General features: G+C 36.8%; 1 protein-coding gene across 5 annotated transcripts; it reads left to right on the top strand.

The window, feature by feature from the left end:
* Window positions 1-186: 186 nt before the first annotated feature.
* Window positions 187-16,616, top strand: RIBC2 (RIB43A domain with coiled-coils 2). 5 transcript variants are annotated; one of them, XM_050713183.1, is made up of 8 exons: window positions 187-325; window positions 3,472-3,553; window positions 4,239-4,583; window positions 5,214-5,332; window positions 11,375-11,602; window positions 13,212-13,378; window positions 14,325-14,439; window positions 16,561-16,616. In XM_050713183.1, the coding sequence occupies exons 1-7, from the start codon at window positions 197-199 to the stop codon at window positions 14,404-14,406; spliced, it is 1,152 nt and encodes a 383-aa protein (XP_050569140.1). In that variant the 5' UTR covers window positions 187-196; the 3' UTR covers window positions 14,407-14,439; window positions 16,561-16,616. The 5 variants fall into 5 exon arrangements, with proteins under 5 accessions (XP_050569140.1, XP_050569142.1, XP_050569138.1 ...); XM_050713185.1 differs by lacking the exon at window positions 16,561-16,616 and having other exon boundaries at window positions 4,239-4,439; window positions 14,325-14,476; XM_050713181.1 differs by lacking the exon at window positions 16,561-16,616 and having other exon boundaries at window positions 14,325-14,476.
* The last annotated feature ends 214 nt before the right edge of the window (window positions 16,617-16,830 follow it).

Below are 16,830 nucleotides of genomic sequence, written 5' to 3'. Positions count from 1 at the left end.
GGGGCTTTTTTAATTAGGTTATGTCCCGGGGCCAAGAGGGGGAGAAAAGCCCACGCCCCCTGGCCCAGCCTCGCCCCTCAGCAGGCGTCGAGCAGCGCCGCCGGTAAAGGGCCCTATCAGCGGCTGCCATTAACGGGTGGGGCTTCGGTTCCCCTAGTGACCCGCTGTGTTGCTGCCGTTGCCTGTGCCTGGCGCCATGAGCGGCCTGGGGCTGGGTTGGGAGGCGCAGGAGGCGGGGGCGGTGGCGGCCGCCTTGGAGCGGCGACGGCAGCGGGAGCTGCAGCGGCAGAGCCGCGTCTTCAACGCGCGGCTCCGGACCATAGGGGTGAGGGTGAGGCCGAAGCACGGGGTGAGGGGAATCCGTGTCTGACCGCGCCAGGAGACGAACGCCCTTCAGTCTGTGGTGGCGAGAGCTTTGCCCTAGTGGGTTTTGTCTTCGGTCGGCTATGCTGCTTGCAATCTGAGTGTCAGGAGGTTAAGTTGTATATTATAGCTGTTTAAATTCTGGATGCAAGAGCAGCTCCCTCACGAGGGGAGCGGAGGGGCAGGCGCTGAGCTCTGTTCTGGGGACAGCGACAGGAGTCGATGGAACAGCATGGAGGTGGGACAGGGGAGGGTCTGGCTGGGTGTTAGGGAAAGGGTCTGCACCCAGAGGGTGGTCAGGCACTGGGACAGGCTCCCTAGGGTAGTGGTCACAGCACTGAGCCTGGTAGAGCTCAAGAAGCATTTGGACAATGCACTCAGACACATGGTCTGAGTTTTTAGGTGTTATCTGGGGACCTGGGAGTTGGCCTCCATGATCCTTGTGGGTCCCTTCCAACTCAGGATATTTTAAGAGTCCATGTAAGGGTTTACAACACTTAAATTATTTTTCCCACGATGTGGCCAAAGGCTCACATTAAGATTCTGTGTGTGTGTGTGTGCAGGAAAGAAGAATGCCAAAAGGGAAAATAAATTTAAGTTTTGCTTGTAAGTTATTCTAGAGTACTCTTTGCTGATGCATACATACATCATGAGTAAATGCTGTAGCATTAATGAGCGCAGAACCAAATTTAGAACTGGTGGAAATAAATCCAATCTGCTAACTTCATTGCGCTGGTAGAGTTGCAATGATTTGATCTAAATTCTCTCTAGTACTGAAACATGTTTCCTATGTCAGTGGAAGGATAAATTTACCTTATTTCTGTCAGCACATTCGATTTATTCTTGTGACTTTTATGCAACAGTCACCTGCATGGTAAAGTAGCAGTTCCCACTTAACAAACTGGACAGGTTGTCCCTTTGACACAGCATCCTGCCATGCCTGGTAGCCAGCACTACAAGTAAATGACAGGGGCTAATAACTTTTTTTTTTTCCTCTGTAAGGCTTTTGTAGAGCCTTAAAAATTAAATGTGAAATATGCTCACATTCACTAGCTGAGAATTTGTATCACAGTGTAGTTTGTTGAGCAATACTTCTTTATACCATCTGAAGGTCTTTCCCAAAAATTCTGTTGTAGAACTAACTTCTCATACAGGTTTTGATAGATCCATTTACATGAGACAAACATCTAAAGTGAAAGAGGAATTGGAGGAATTCTGTACATATTATCATGAATTTCATTCAGTATTCGTTGGCTGAGCAATGACTGCTGACAGAAGGGGCTGTTCCTGTGGTTTGAAATTAAGCCAAGTTCAAAACACAAGGAGTCAACAAAGCAGTCCAGAGATACTGTATTATCAGTATTTCCAGTGTGGGTTTCAGTCCTTTGTTTTCTCATTCCCTTGCTAATTTAGCTGAGTGGCTGTCTATGACTCAATTAAAAATCAAGGCAATGTTTGGCATAGATGCGAAAATATTTAAGTGGTGTATGAGTAACTTAAAAATGTGGAAATAATACTGACTGGAAAGCAGAATGGGAACTGAGATATTTTTTCCTTGATTATTACAAGTGACTTTCACTTCTGTATGTTTCCTCATCTGAGAAATGGAAAAGTAAGATACATCTCTCTTCATTTACAGGTTTAAGAATTTATCCTCAGTAAATGAGTAATTTTCTAAAGGAGTTCAAATGAATAGTTCTAATGAAAAATAGCACATTACCTTCCATTTGTATATGGACTGTTATGCATAAATCCAAGTATATGAGAAATCAACTGCTTCCAACTGTTCATAGTACGGAATTTATAATTTTAATCCCATTTGCATCTCTCAGTCTTAAAGTTGCTAATTTTTCAGCTAGACAGGTTACTGTTCCGGAATGCACAAGTTCAATCTGTAGCTTTACGTGACTAGGAATGGTCCTTTTAGGGATGTATTCTCATCAAGTGAAATGTGTTCAAATGGGAGACAGCTGATAATGTAAATCTGAATTCAGACACACTGCTGAAAACATTGACTTACCTGTATTATTCCCAGTAACTGCTAATGGAGTTGAATTGAATTTCTGCTAACAGTGTTTCCCATAGTTATATTGAAAGCTTGATTTATAAAATGAGACCTCTAAATGAGTTGATGTTTAAAGTCTACTACACTACATAAAATTACATTTTTAAAAATTGCATTATTATTATTATTTGACAATGATATACTGTAGAATTCTTCATGGTTTCACCCTTATTAGTTAATAAATTTGCCTCTCTGCCTGATTGGTGTAGGCAGTAAGGCTTTTACAGCATTAAAAATGTGTATTTTCACCTGTTATCTGTTAAGTCACTCTGTCTTGATCTGAATAGTTTTTAGGCAAGGACTATCAGAATACCAGGCTCTTAAATAATTGTATCATTGTTTTTTTATAAGGTTTTTAAATACATCAAGTGACTTGGCCAGTAAAAAAATAAAATAAAATCCTGATTTCTGCATATGAATTTGTCACTTCTGTCAACAAACGTGACAATTCTTTTGGCTAAATAGGGTACACTGCCTTGCTCAGCAAGTACTCTCCAGGGCTATCCTGAATATCCTTTACCATGTCAGCTCATTGTAGTTGTCTGGGTGTTTCTCAAGTGGCACCCAATATTGCATTTTGGGGACTACATCAAGCCCCCGACATCCCTTCTCTCTCTGATACGACTGGAATATTGCTTCCCATTCCCCCTTAATTCTTCAATGTACTTTTAGGCAACCAACTGTATTTTTTTCAAATCTGAACTATTTCAATTTCTTGTCATCTTGACTGTCAAAATAATTACTATAATGGGGATTTATAGTCTGTGTTGTGCAGCTAAAGTATGTATGTACTTATATTAAATAAATGTACTGTTTTGCTTTGATTAGATAGACCTGTCAGTATTAAAACAAAGCAAGTAAGAATGTTGCTGTTCCTGGATTTTCCTTTATATGTATTAAATAGTGATGTATATTTATTCTGCTGGTAGCAAATTTTATCTAAAACAACTGTAAAGCAACATAGTTCAACAATACCTGCCTTTAATCCTTCAAACAGTATCTCCTACGGAGCTGTTTTGTTTTGTTTTTCTTCATTTTAATAGGTTGATAAAGATGCATTGGATGCCCAAGTCAAGGATAGGAAAATTCAAGAAGCAGCTAAAAAAGCACGAAATGAAGAACTTGGTATGCTTGTAGATAGTCTGATATTTCTATAAAGAGTTAAATGTAAACAGATTTGCCGTCCATGTCTTTCGAGTACTAGTATTAATTTCCAAATAGAGTATTTCTCTTTGAATCTTGAATTTATCTATGTGTTTATAGGTGCGTGTGCAATTGTAGGCTTTTGTTTAAATTCAGGCATACAAACTGAATCCTCTGTGTATTTCTATTCATGTTTATACATTTACATTGATACAGTATGTGTTTCCCTCCATATCTGAGGTGGGAGCTCGCTTTCATATTGACATGATTAAACGGGTATATATTTCTGAATAGGTTGTAATCTACAATGTTTTCTTTTAATAAATGTAGACAAATAGCATTGTTTAGACACCTGAAGATATGGGTGGATTTAATGTCATAGTTACAGAAGTACTTACTATTGTCTCCTTTCACAAAAATGTATTTCGTTTGTAACATTAATAAGAAAATTTATTCCTAAAAAGCTGAAAGTATTTTATAAGCAAAGATTTCTAGAATTTCTAGTTTTTGCTAGTATAGTTCTTTGTAGATAAAATACATTTTCATAACGTATTAACTGTGGAATATATGTATTCTATTTATTCCTTTTCAAAGTTTGATTTTCCATCTTAAGTGATACATGTACACTTCTAAGAATTGTATTTTCATTGTGCTTTTTTTTCTCTAGCTAATGAAATTAAGCAAAATGACAAGGTCATGTGTATGTTAGAAGAAAGACAGAAATATGATATCAGAAACATAAATAAGGCTGTCAGTGACTTTCAGAAGAATTTTCAGAAGCCAGAAACAAGACGTGAATTTGACTTGTCTGATCCCCAAGCCCTAAAGAAGGATAGACCTGCTCGACTTTCAGACAGTGATCCTCGATGTACGGTATCCAGCTTGCAGAAGTTTATGGGTGAAGACTTAAACTATTCTCTTAGGATGAAATTTCAAAAGGAGCAGTTAAGAGAGTGGTCTCTTCAGCAACAGAGAGACTGGAAGAATGCACTAGCTGATAAAAAATTTTTAGGTAACAACAGAAAATAACAGGGTTTTTATCTGCTTTTTCTGAAATTCGGGTATATATGACATAACTGTGCATATTACATCAGATTCTGACATAGCAGTATTTTAGTGTATTCAATATTTAGGTTTTAAAAATACAGCAGTTTTTATGTTTCAACTTCTAATGTATTCAATATATCAATTCAGAAATTTGTATTTAATAACGTGGTGATTTTATTATTACCTAGACTTCATTTCTGTTTACACCTCAAATGAATTATCAGGGCATTCTGAAAAAACATCTGTAGTTTACATGCTAGATGATACTAGGACAAATCTTTGCTTTTCTACAGCATACAAAATAATTGTTATTTTTCTTTTCCTTAGCCTGTCATGAAACATTTTTTTGCAGTGCTTAACATACTTTTTTTTTTCAGTTTAACTTTTTGTCTAGCTATTAAGACAAGATTGATCACAAAATAAACTGATTTCATCAGTCACTGAAATTCCAAAATGGAAAGCTTCAGTGGTAGGATTTGGAAATAGTTGTGTAATTCAGTTTACTATAGCTGTAGTCCCACCCTTCCCAGTGGCTTAGTCATATGGCACATCATTTCCATAAAAACTGACTAAATTTCATTTTAATGTAATTTAGATGATCTTCATGACAAGAATACGATTGAACTTGACCGAAAGACTATGGAGCAACAGCGAACAGAAGAAGAAACCCATCGTGCTGTTTGTGCAGCTACTAAAGAATTCAACAGAAGCCAAGTAAATTTGTGTTGGTGGTCTTTGTTATTGCTGTTTGTTTCTTTTTCTTTTTTTTTTAAGGGTGGGTGAGGGGGAGAGACAAAGGGAAAGTCAGACGACCAGTGTACAAGTACAGTGGGTAGTGATGTTTTCACAGAGGTTTCCTAGAAGCTGACTTTCAATGTTGATTCAGAAGACATGATTTATTCACTTCTTTGTCCTCTGCAAGGATCTAGCTATCCTCTGTCTAGTTATCTGCTATCAAAATTCTACCTTCTGGTTCTCAGCTTGCTGACTAGCAGGCAGCCACAACTCCCCAGTCTTTCTGGGACTTCTAGTCTGTAAAGTGGGCTACAACAAAAGCCTTTCATGCTTTCCTTCTGGTTTTATCTCAGTCATCTGATAATTTTAGCTCTCTGCCTGCTTTTCTTTTTGCTTGAATGGAAATGTTACTACCAGTAGCTTTTAGTCTTTATTGCTTACATTAGTGCCCTGAGAGTGTTGTTTTTAGTACTTCCTTGATACCTGTGTACCTGTGTCTCTTGGTTGTTTTCGAAGCATGCTTTGGAACTTACTGAAACATAACAAAAACCTTTCTCTGTCAAGGCAATTGATGATAGAATCATAGAGTATGAGGGAATGGCAAAAAGCTGCAGCAGGGGAGGGGGAGGTTCAGACTGGACATTAGGAAAAATTTCTTTATCATGAAAATGGTCAGACCCTGGAACAGGCTTCATAGACAGTTGTTTGATGCTCCAGGCCTGTCAGTGCTCAAGAGGCATTTAGGTAATACCCTTATTAATAATAGTCTTTAACTTTTTCTTAGCCCTGAAGTGGTCAGGACTACATGGTCAGTGGTCAGTGGACTGGATGATCTTTGAAGGTCTCTTCCAACTGAACTATTCTATTCTAGTCTATCTTAGTACCATTATCTGTCATGGTCCAGTTCTTCATCTTACCATAGAGATTCTCTTACTGCATTCAGCTTCTACGTACAGCTCAAAGGGCTAGTTGGACACTATTACTTTGGTTAGACTATATTTGGTCTGAATTAACTTTATTTAGTCACATCAAAATAAGGCACATTTACATTACCTACGTAAAGTATGGCATTTTGGGACTAAAGAATATAAGTATACATGCCTTTGTGTAAGTGTTGCTTGAGCCCTTCATGGCGTATCATGATTTTATATATATATATATCTATAGATATATATATATATATATATACACACACACACATATATATGTGTGTGTATATATATGTGTGTGTATGTATATATAGCTAGACCAAGGTAATTAAAAAAGGTTTTACTGCTTTAAATCATGGTTACTGAATAGTATTTTACATCAGTAGCCACAAAAGTACCTGAAGTGGGTGGTGCACTTAGGTTTACAGTAGTATCCAAAATAATTGTTGTCATATCCATTTGTTTCATTTAATAGTTCCTGAATTTGTGACAGGGCTAGGGAAATGGAGTGGAGTGGGCAGAAGTTCGCGTGTGGTGTGATTTTTTTTTTTTTTTTTTTTTTTAAGTTTAGATTTATACATTCTACTTTGCTTTTGTTCATATTAAATGTAGATGAAGACATGTTCTTTGATTCTTTTTTTGTTCATTTGTTGTTTTGTTTTTCCAAATAAGGGTATAATAATGGAGATAGGGGCAACAATCTCTATTTAGTTGGTTTTTACTGTCCCTTGCTATGTTGTACAGATCAGAGTTGTCTTGATATCTCTTTTTCTTTCCTTCTGAGGTAGGTAATTATGTTTACTTTTTTTTTTTTTTTAGTACCATGGCACACTTTTCAGCCTTTTGGTGTTTCTTTTTTTTTTCTTCTTCTCACAATAGTTGAGAACAGCTGTTCATTTTCCCTAAAATGGTGTGCTGACACAATTGCTGCTTTTCTTTTTTAAACATGCAAGCCAGAAATTTCAGGTTGCCAGGCCTCTGTTTTTGTATTTCTTTGTTTATTAAAGAAAGCTGTGTTACAGAGGGATTTTCTATACATCTTCTTCCTGAGAGAGAAAACTAGGGCATGCAGCCTGAGAATGAATTTTATAGAAGGAATAACTATATCTGACCTCAAATATATTGATCAGCAGCGTCCATCAGTTCTAGTGTTTTGAGTAGCCAGTTTGAAGACCTTCACCACTTGAGGGTGTGGTCTCATACTGCATATAATTTGCTCTGCCTGTGGGTGACTTCCAAAACAAGAACCCCTTTTCCTGTTACCAAAGCTGCATGCACTTGCTTCGGCTGTCTCTTGCAGTGGATCTAATGGTCATGAAGCTTCAGGATGTGTTAGATCATTTCTCAAAACTCACAGAAAACAAACTCGGGTCTAGAATATGTGACTGCTAGATCTGACTTAGGAGTGAGTGCACAGTCTGAGGTGGTACAAAGCCACTCTGTAAGGCAATTTTTGATTACTGTAATTTGGATCAAGTGTAATATGACAATGCATCCTGAGAGAGGATGAAATGCCCTAGAATTTGGCTTTTGATCAATCATTATCTCCATGTGCATCATCTGTAGTCTTTAAGGTTGCTGGTATCTGTAGGGAAATTTTAAAAAGGGACAGGAGAAGGAATGGGGCAAAAAAACCCACAAGTCATGTACTCCAGGATTTTTTTTCCTTTGTTATTTTTCTAGTCAATAAGTAAAGAATCTTAGCATCTGACTGAAAATAGGGTATGTCAGTTTAGTAAAGCCTGTCTTCATGAGTGAATTTGATGTGCTGCCCCTGTGACAGTGGTTCAGCTTCCTATGCTTACAGTACTACTATTAACAGTGACTTTATTGCTGACAAGCTAATTGCTAATGAGCTAATGATTCATTTTATTCTGGAATTAATTAGCAGAACAATGAATTGATAGTGTATCTGGTACCATTTTTCTCAGCGCTGAAGGATCCTGTACTGTAAACAATTTAATTGTGTGTTATGGCTATAAGATTAATGCTACCTTTCCTCTCAGATTTTCTCTCACAATAAGCATGTGTTTACCAGAAACGCCAATGGTGCTTTTGTCCTTGATATAACTATTACTACAAGCTTAAACTGTCAGTTATTCCTGCTGACATCATTCATACATAAGTAGTAAACACTTCAATTTGGAAAGCAAGGTAGCAGGAATTAAAACTACTTTGAGTTCTGACTAGAGTATATATTTACAATTCTTTTGACATGTGATTGTGCAAGAATAAAATTATGCTGTGGAATCACAAAGAGATTTCTCTCTAAGAACAAGAAGACTTGGGAATGCCCAGTTTAGCATTGCAGTGATAGATATACTGATTGTGCTCCTGAAATCAGACAGTCCTCTTACTTTGACACAGGACTTGAATCTTTTCCAAGATATTTTGGAGATTATGCTAAGAAAATAAGAGGACATGATAACAGAGGATCTTTAATTACCTCATATTTATAGACTTCTAAACAGTCTTGCAGACTTCATATAGATAGAATTTATTCCTGGGAACATCACAATAGCTCAATAGCTCAACAGTTTTCCTGACAATGTTGTTGTTATGCACATTTGAAGGGTAGGATGGAGTTATTCTGGTTCCTTATTCACTTGACATTACTAACACATCCAGAGCCAGTAGCCACTTCAGAGAAATACCTATTCAGGCTCTGAGTAAATAATGTATTTATGTTTACCATGGAACCTTTATTTACTTATTTATTTACCTGAAATTAAGTATTTGTGTGCCTGAACACAGAAGAATGGTAGATCTGTTTTTAAGCATTCTTTGAAGTGTCTTTTATCACTCACATCCAATTCTTGGTATTCAGTGTCTAGAACAATCAGTGTTTCTACATTTTTACCATATCTTCATGCGTGAGGAAACATATTGCATGTACTTGCTAAGCAGAAGCTCCCAGCTTGAATGTGCTGGGTGTGCGGTTCTCTACTATGACATAAGTATCTGCGTAATATAGCCAAAGGAATTGCATTATTCATCTATACTTCTTTCGCAGGTTCCTAAGACCCTGGATAGGTCGCTCTGGTCATTTGTGAGCTTTGTGACTTGTGATAAGCACTTCAGAAGCTGTGGTGCATTCTTTTAGCGCTGTGTTGGCAGCAGTTAGTTGCTTGTGCACTCAGAACTTGGCATTATTCTAAGCACGTGAACTCTTGGCCTTGCAGTGCTTCTATGGAAATTTCTTTTGGTTTATGACTTGAATCAACAGAGTGGAAGCATTATAGTAGTAGAGAAGATACCCTATGAATGTTGGACCACAAATTAAAATAGATGAAAGAGCATGTATATGTGCATCTGTTTTTTTGGTTTTTTTTGTTTTTTTTTTTCATGCTACACCAATGAATTACATTTTGTTGGGGATTTGACTTGATGGAAAATGTATCAGATTTTACCCAGTTTAAAGTATTTCTTTTGCAAAGTCATTTATTTATTTATTTATTTATTTTTTGTAGTGCTACATGCATGGTTATGCACAGAGCTAGGAGTTTCTTCCACTAAGATTCCAGGCAGCTTAGAAAATGTAGGCTCTACCCCTTACTGAGAAGGTTAGGATTACAAGGGTTTTGGATCTGTTGCTAGATCACAGTAGAATTACATTAATAAAGTGCTCTAAATAAAAATTAGACATTTAAAGCTTCAATAAGTCTTCATCATAGTCTAGTATTTATTTATGTGAGGTCCATCCAAAATGATTTTGGTTAAATGTAATTTACTTTGGAGCGTTTTCAGAACTAACAATAATTGCTCAATTTGTAGTATCAATAAACTAAAATTACATACCAAGATATTCTGTTATATATCATGATATTGAAAAATGTCATAACATTAAAAATCTTTGGTGTTCTTGTTTTCTTTTTTTTTTCTTGGTAATTACAATCTTCCCCTCAAATTGTTATTGACTCTTCTGGAGAAAAAGAAAACTTCAGTGAAATACGTTTGGATTAAAAAATTGCTTAAGCTTCTGGTAAAAATTATACTAACTTCTGTGAGATTAATAAGTGACATTTAGTTTCTAATTCATTATTCCATGTTGTGATGGCAGAGCTGGTAACAGCTAGATCTCAAGTTACATTTTGGCACTTGAAGTTTGGTTTGCTTCATTTTATTATTTTTTTTTCATTTGTTTAAATGTAGACTTTCCTTATTCTAGTGTTCAGTCTTAAAATTACTTATCAGCCATCTAATAAATAAAAATTTTCTTCATAGTCTAAGTTAAATTGAAGCTTAACTAATTTATTATTCAAGAAAAAGAGAATTCATCTTCTGTTAGTTTGTTTGCACATGAAATACTTTTGTTATTTTAATAGAAACCATAAGGCTGTTTTCAGCCATAGTACCATATCCTAGATCGATAAATTCTTAGTATTGTTTGCTATTTCTTCTTTTGTCCAGTCTCTGATGGGTCATTGTCTATGTTTGCCTGCATCAAATAAAAGCCACCATTTGATACTCTACAGGCCTGATACTTGGGAGAACTGCTGTCATACAAACTTAAAGTCCATAAATACAAACGTAGGGATAAACCCAGCCAGGTTAGCAGTCTCCTCTAGTGGGATGAGTCTCTGTGGTTGCTGAGTTAGGATTCTTTTCCGTAACGTTTGCAAAGGAACAGATTCCCACATTTAGGTATAGATAGGCCTGTCATTCTCTGTTGTTGATAACTTCTAGCTATTTTGCCTCCCATTTTTCACCTTTTCACTTTCAAAGTGAATATTCTCAAGCCCGTGATTTTAAACAAGAGTATGAAACAGTCTTGGACAAAATAGAGAGATGAGTATTAGTCTGTTGCAGTCGAGATACATGTGCAAAGCTGCATATGCAAGAGACAGGTCTGACAGCCTGTGCTCTGTTCCCTTGCCAAAAGAAGATATGTTAACATTAAAGAAATGTATACCATTTAGATTTTCAATTTTTTAGCCAGTAGGGCCGTGATCATAATATTCACATGTGATGCTGTTGACAACTGTATGCAAGTTGAAAAGAAAACTATTATGATGTGCTAACTTTATTGTATGCCTTTAGTTAATATTTTTTCTTGGAAAAACTATTAGTCCTCTCCTTCTGTTGCCTTCAGGCTGCTGAACTAGCTGAGAGAAAGAAGCTGGAAAAACATCAAAAAATGAAAGATGACATGGATGAGATTTCCAGCCTCCTTCAGGGAGACTTACTTTCTGAAAACCCTGAGCAAGCCATCAGTTCCTTTGGTAGGCATCGTGTGATTACAGATCGGTGGAAGGGAATGAATCAGGATCAGCTGATGGCAATCCGTTCATCTCAACAGCAACAAGTTCTGGAGAAGCTGGTATTTAAGCTTATGTGCATATTCTGTATTCTTGGTTATGATAGTGTTATAAGCGATATGTGTAGAAGAAAATACATTTGTTTACTATGCACATCCCATTTTGAGACTGAAATTCAGAACAATGGAAAAATCAGAGATACTTTAATCATTCAAACTTAACACAATGTCTCTAAAGCAGTTGGGAAATGGCAGGGAGCAGCAAGAGTAGACTGGGAAGTAGGTTGCTGTGGAGCCTAGGGCTAAGGGGCCTGGGGAATCTTGGGGCATCGTCCATGGTGGCCCAGCAGGGGAGCAAGGTTCTGCACAGCCTGAAGGCCAGGCTTCACTGTGCTTGGTTTAGGACTTGAGACTGCCTGCAAGGGATGAGCAGGTATGGTCTGCTCCATAGGGGAAAAGGAGCCAGGAGCTGAGGATGACAGCAGAACAGGCTGTAGCAGAGCCTCATGGACAAGTTTACTTGAGCAAGGCAAAGAGAGTAGGTCCAGTGAAGCTACTTGTGCATATTTCATAGTCTTAGATGTTTCTGAATGCAGTAGACCTTCCTTTCTACCATCCTGCACAACTATGAGTCACAGTTTGGGATGGGGTTACAGCAGAAAAACTAAATATTGATGATAATTGCTGTTTTACAGGTGGATGGAAGCAGGCGGCATTCAAAATGAAGAAATCTGTATTTCTTTTGCAGTGATGAGTGTATTGGTGTAGTTACTGTAATGTAAGAAGCTGCTAACCTCATTTAGTGCAGGGGTTTAATAAGCTTAATGAATTGAATAGGTGTTCAATTTTTTATTTTTGAATCCCTGCAATGTCCTATGTTATGTCTTGTCTACTCTATTATTAAAGCTGAAAATAGAGTTGCCATTTCTCTAAGGGTGTATTTATGAGAGTCATGATAAAAATACTTGCACTGGCTCTCCTCTGATCCTACAATGAACCCATTAAAATAGCTAAGGTGGCAGAACATTAGCCCTTCCAAGAACGGTGAGAAGGTTTTCGCAGGCCTGGTTTCTTGAATCAGTTTGCTGTAATGTCAGACACAAAGTGTGGAAGTGACGGTATAACAGAGAGATGGCAGAGAAGAAAATGGTTTGCATCTATCATCTGGTGTTGATGGCTCAGTTATTGCACTGAGTCAGCAATATTGTAAGCCATGCTGATGATTGCTAACTTCTGAAGTCAGGAAGTTCTGTTAACTCCTGCCAACAACTTCTTTAAAGAAAGAAAAGTCCATTGTGCTGATCTTGGTTTGGGGAGAGCTAATGTGTTGGAGAGAAATAGTAGTCTACTGATGAACTTACTGACACTATTGTATTTTTGCCAGGCAGCAGGCCTAAATTTCTTACCTTGTGCAGAGGTAGGAGTCTGTCTGTCTTGCTTCCTGGAAAAAAAACGGCTTCCTAATCTGAAGTATTTTACTTCTGCCTAGTGCATGGGCTCCTACCTCATTTGGAAGTGTGTATTTTCTTTCTTCCCTATTTCGTGCGCTACCCCTAACATTCAGTAAAGACAAGCAAGTTTGTTGTTGGAGTGAATTTACCAATAAAACATTATATAGACTTTTTCGTCTTTGAGTAAAGACAAAACGAAATTCTTCTTTTCCCTCCTGTAGAGACTAAAAGAGGAAGAATGCAGAAGAGATGCTGAATGGGATAGGCAAAGTATACAGGCTGCAAGAGCGCAGTTGATTTTAGAGCGGCATCAACAACGACAGAGTTGGGAACGCTGCCGAGCTCTGGATAGCATAAATGCAGAGCTATCCCAGGAGCAAAAATCAAAGTAAGCGCCAAAAGTGTTTTCTTCTTTTCGAATAAAACTGTTATTAACACAATTGCTTCAAAGAGCATTTCTGCTTTAATTAAGTTTGTTGTTTTTCTAATAAACTTACTGCAAATTTATACTTTTTAAAAAGTCAACAGTTCAGCTTAAGAAAGTTTTTCAGAACTGTTGAAAAAAACCTTCAAAGTGTAGGTTAAGATGGTTACTGACTTGCATATATGGAATAATAGCTGGAATTCTTAAGCGTTCCACTGACAACAGATTAAGTTCATATCAATAACAAAGTAGCAAATAAATACAGTTGGACAGTAAATTATATTATTGCTTCTGAAACAATATGCGTTTCTTTAATTTACCTTAGTTTTCTGAAACAAGGGTAGGTGTCAACTGCCTTCAGTAAGAACTGTTAGTTTCTGATACGTCAGGGCTAACAGCGCATATGAAGCTTTTCCATTATGTATGACAAAACTAAGTAATTCTTTAGCTAACCAGGGGACATGGTGTGTAGGTGTTTCTGCTGTGCTGAGAAAGTGGGAAGATAATATGTGAAGGAAAACCAACAATCAAGCCAAATAATTCAGTGTTCTAATCTTCCAGTCTGATTTTTTTTTTCTTCTCCTTTTCCATGAATGCATGCATGCATCTTGCAAAAGAATATCCAGTACCTGGAGCTTTCTTGTTATACAAGCAAAACATTCTGAATTGTGTTAATTGAGTTTTTCACTATGAGACTTTTGGAAGGTTATTTTAGGATGAGAAATAAAATCTGCTCTGTCAAGATATGATATACATTTTGAAGATAGAGATAGACTTATGTTTAATTCCATTTCTAATAATTCTGGATTTTATGAGCATTTCTGAGTTTATACTTTACATCTTTATGTTTCTCTTCTACATAATGAGAAAACATATACTAACTGCATATTTTGTTTTTGTTTATTGCTAGGAACATTTATCTTAAAGAAGAAGAATATTCAAATGTCCCAACAAGCCAATACTTTGCACAGTTTAATACAACCAGTCGATGACAGCCTAGATGCATCAATCTGAAATACGTAGAAGTATGTAGACTTATTAAATTTTTTTAACTGAGCAGTCCTTCTTCGTGTTGCTGCTGCTCTTCATTATTTTTATGTATTCCCTATGCTGCTTAAACAGTGCACTTGAACTAGAGGACAGCCTGTTAGGCTACATTTGTGCTAGGAAGAGGAAAACACTAATAATTTTTAAACATTATTGTTTTTCTAAAAAGTTCTAGTTGATTCTGTAGTTTGTTTTTTGACCATCGTGTCTGAGGCTTAACTGTAATACTTGCTATATCTATGTGTTTAGAAATCAATTTCTGGAAAGAAATCACAATTTAAAATGTAATGTTACTTGAGGCAGCTTGGTCAGAAAGAATGGTGCATGACATAGATCATCTAGATCACAGGTGACAGAAACTTAGCCACATTCTGTGGGAGGGAAGAAAGATGGGTTAGGTAGAAAGTTGTAGGGCTTTTTTTTGTTTTGTTTTTTAAATTGGAAAAAAAAAAAGAAATGAGGAAGAAATGGACATGGTGATCAGAAGTGCAGAGGATAAGGTGATCCTGAATAGCAGAAACAAGAAGAAAAAATGTGTATATTTACCTAGGTGATCATAGCAGTGAGGCATGTCACAGAAATGTAATGAATTACAGTAAGTGGGGGAAAGTATTTCTACATACACCATCACTCATTAGATACAATGGAGAAAACTAAACGGCAATGTGCTTGTAAGGGAAAATGTAGGGAGAGCTTAAAGATGTGATGAAAGGGGGGGGAAGTAGGCACGCACCAAACAAAACCAAGGAGTAAAAGTTCTCTGTGTGTAGGGTAATTCACGGAAACAGTTTGTTTGCCTTATGGTTAAAGAATTGATTTACTGATTGAAGAGCCAGGCACTGGTATTTGAAAAATGGGAAGTGAAACACATGGGAAGAATATATGGAGATGCAAGGTAAGTAACTACATAAGATAAATGGATATGCAAATATCCAAAAAAATGAAATCCATGAGGGAAAGAGATGATGTGCAAAAGACTGGAAAGAGAGTTAGAAGTCAATGATCTAAAGTAGCAGGAAGAATGAAAGACAGACAGATATTCAGATAAACATTTAAGACCTTTAAGAGATTGTGTGTTCTAAATAAAAATAGAGGCTGTTTATGAGAGTTAGTCTTGAAATAAGTATGTGTAGTTTGCAAGAATCTGGGATGTAAACTTGGGGTAGAAGCATCCTGATGATATTGGCACAGAGTCCACTGATTCTTCTTTATATCAAGATAATTGATAACTTCAAATTCTGGTGAAACAGGTTGAAGATGACTCCAGCATGCTAATTAGGAAAGATGTTTAAAGAAACTGAGGCAGAGATAAACTTTCATCTGTGAAAATACTGAAGAAAGCAAGGTTCTCAAGGTAGATAGTATTAGAAGGATTTTGAGATGTTTGAGGAAGCATTCCTTGAAAGGACTGTACTCAAACAGGTCTATTTGCTTAGCTGAAATTGTGGCCCCATGGGATCAGGCTAATACAACTATTTACTGTTTTAAATCATATAATAACAGAAGTTGGGAAAAATCTGTTATGTTCAATCCCACTAGGTAGAGAGGTGAAAGAAAATCAACTAAGTATAACATGAAAATGAGTAAAGAAATATCTCAGTACACAATAACCCGTAGCAAGAAGAAATGTCCTCATGTTAGTTTATTAAAACAACTGAAACTAATTGTGATATAGATAGAAACGAGACAGAAAAGGGGTGTGGCTAGAAAACAGGAACTGAAAATGTGCTATTCAGGAAAGTTGGTAGATAAATCTGAGGGGGAACACACTGCACTGTTAATGACGAGATTGACTTAAAAGAATTAAAAAGGAATGGTGTGTCCAAGAGATGCTAATATGACAGCATTTGAAAATTCATTTGTCAGGCTGGGTTTCAGACATGGCTGGCTATCCTTGTATTATTATCAAGTACTGTAGTGTATTAAGTTATCAAACTAGGGAGTTGATCTGGTTGTCTTAAAATACAAAGGCCACCAAATGGGGTGGGAGGACAAAACAATAGCTTTCATTTAACTAAAGTTTTTTCATGATCTGTGTTGAATATTTCAGGCTCTGACTCTTTTCTTTTTTTCTTCCTTTTTTCCCCCCCTTACTTAAGTTTTAGTTACCTGACAGAAAAATGAATAAAGAAGCATTGAAAAGTTCATGATGTTGTTGTCTTCATTTGTTCAACTTCTGTGAGTAGGTGTCTACAGCCTTTACGACCATAAAAAGTATTTACCTACTGGCTTTCTTGAAAGATCTTTGAAGTTAGTTTGAAACTTTTGAAAACTATTTGAAGTTACAAAAAGGATACACTTCTCAGTTTTACTGTGAATAAACCTTTACATAGAAATTCAAGAGGACAATTCAATAATTGGGTAGGATC

This window comes from Cygnus atratus, chromosome 1 (genome assembly GCF_013377495.2).
Source record: "Cygnus atratus isolate AKBS03 ecotype Queensland, Australia chromosome 1, CAtr_DNAZoo_HiC_assembly, whole genome shotgun sequence".
NCBI lineage: Eukaryota > Metazoa > Chordata > Aves > Anseriformes > Anatidae > Cygnus > Cygnus atratus.
Note: the sequence above shows the minus strand (reverse complement) of the source record. Positions and strands in the feature narration are given on the sequence as shown.

Excerpts from the sequence above, each read along its gene's own strand:
- RIBC2 (XM_050713183.1), top strand. The coding sequence starts at position 197 with ATGAGCGGCCTGGGGCTGGGTTGGGAGGCGCAGGAGGCGGGGGCGGTG. Across the intron at positions 11,603-13,211 it reads AACAAGTTCTGGAGAAGCTG|AGACTAAAAGAGGAAGAATG; the intron begins GTATTTAAGCTT and ends TCCCTCCTGTAG. Across the intron at positions 13,379-14,324 it reads TCCCAGGAGCAAAAATCAAA|GAACATTTATCTTAAAGAAG; the intron begins GTAAGCGCCAAA and ends GTTTATTGCTAG.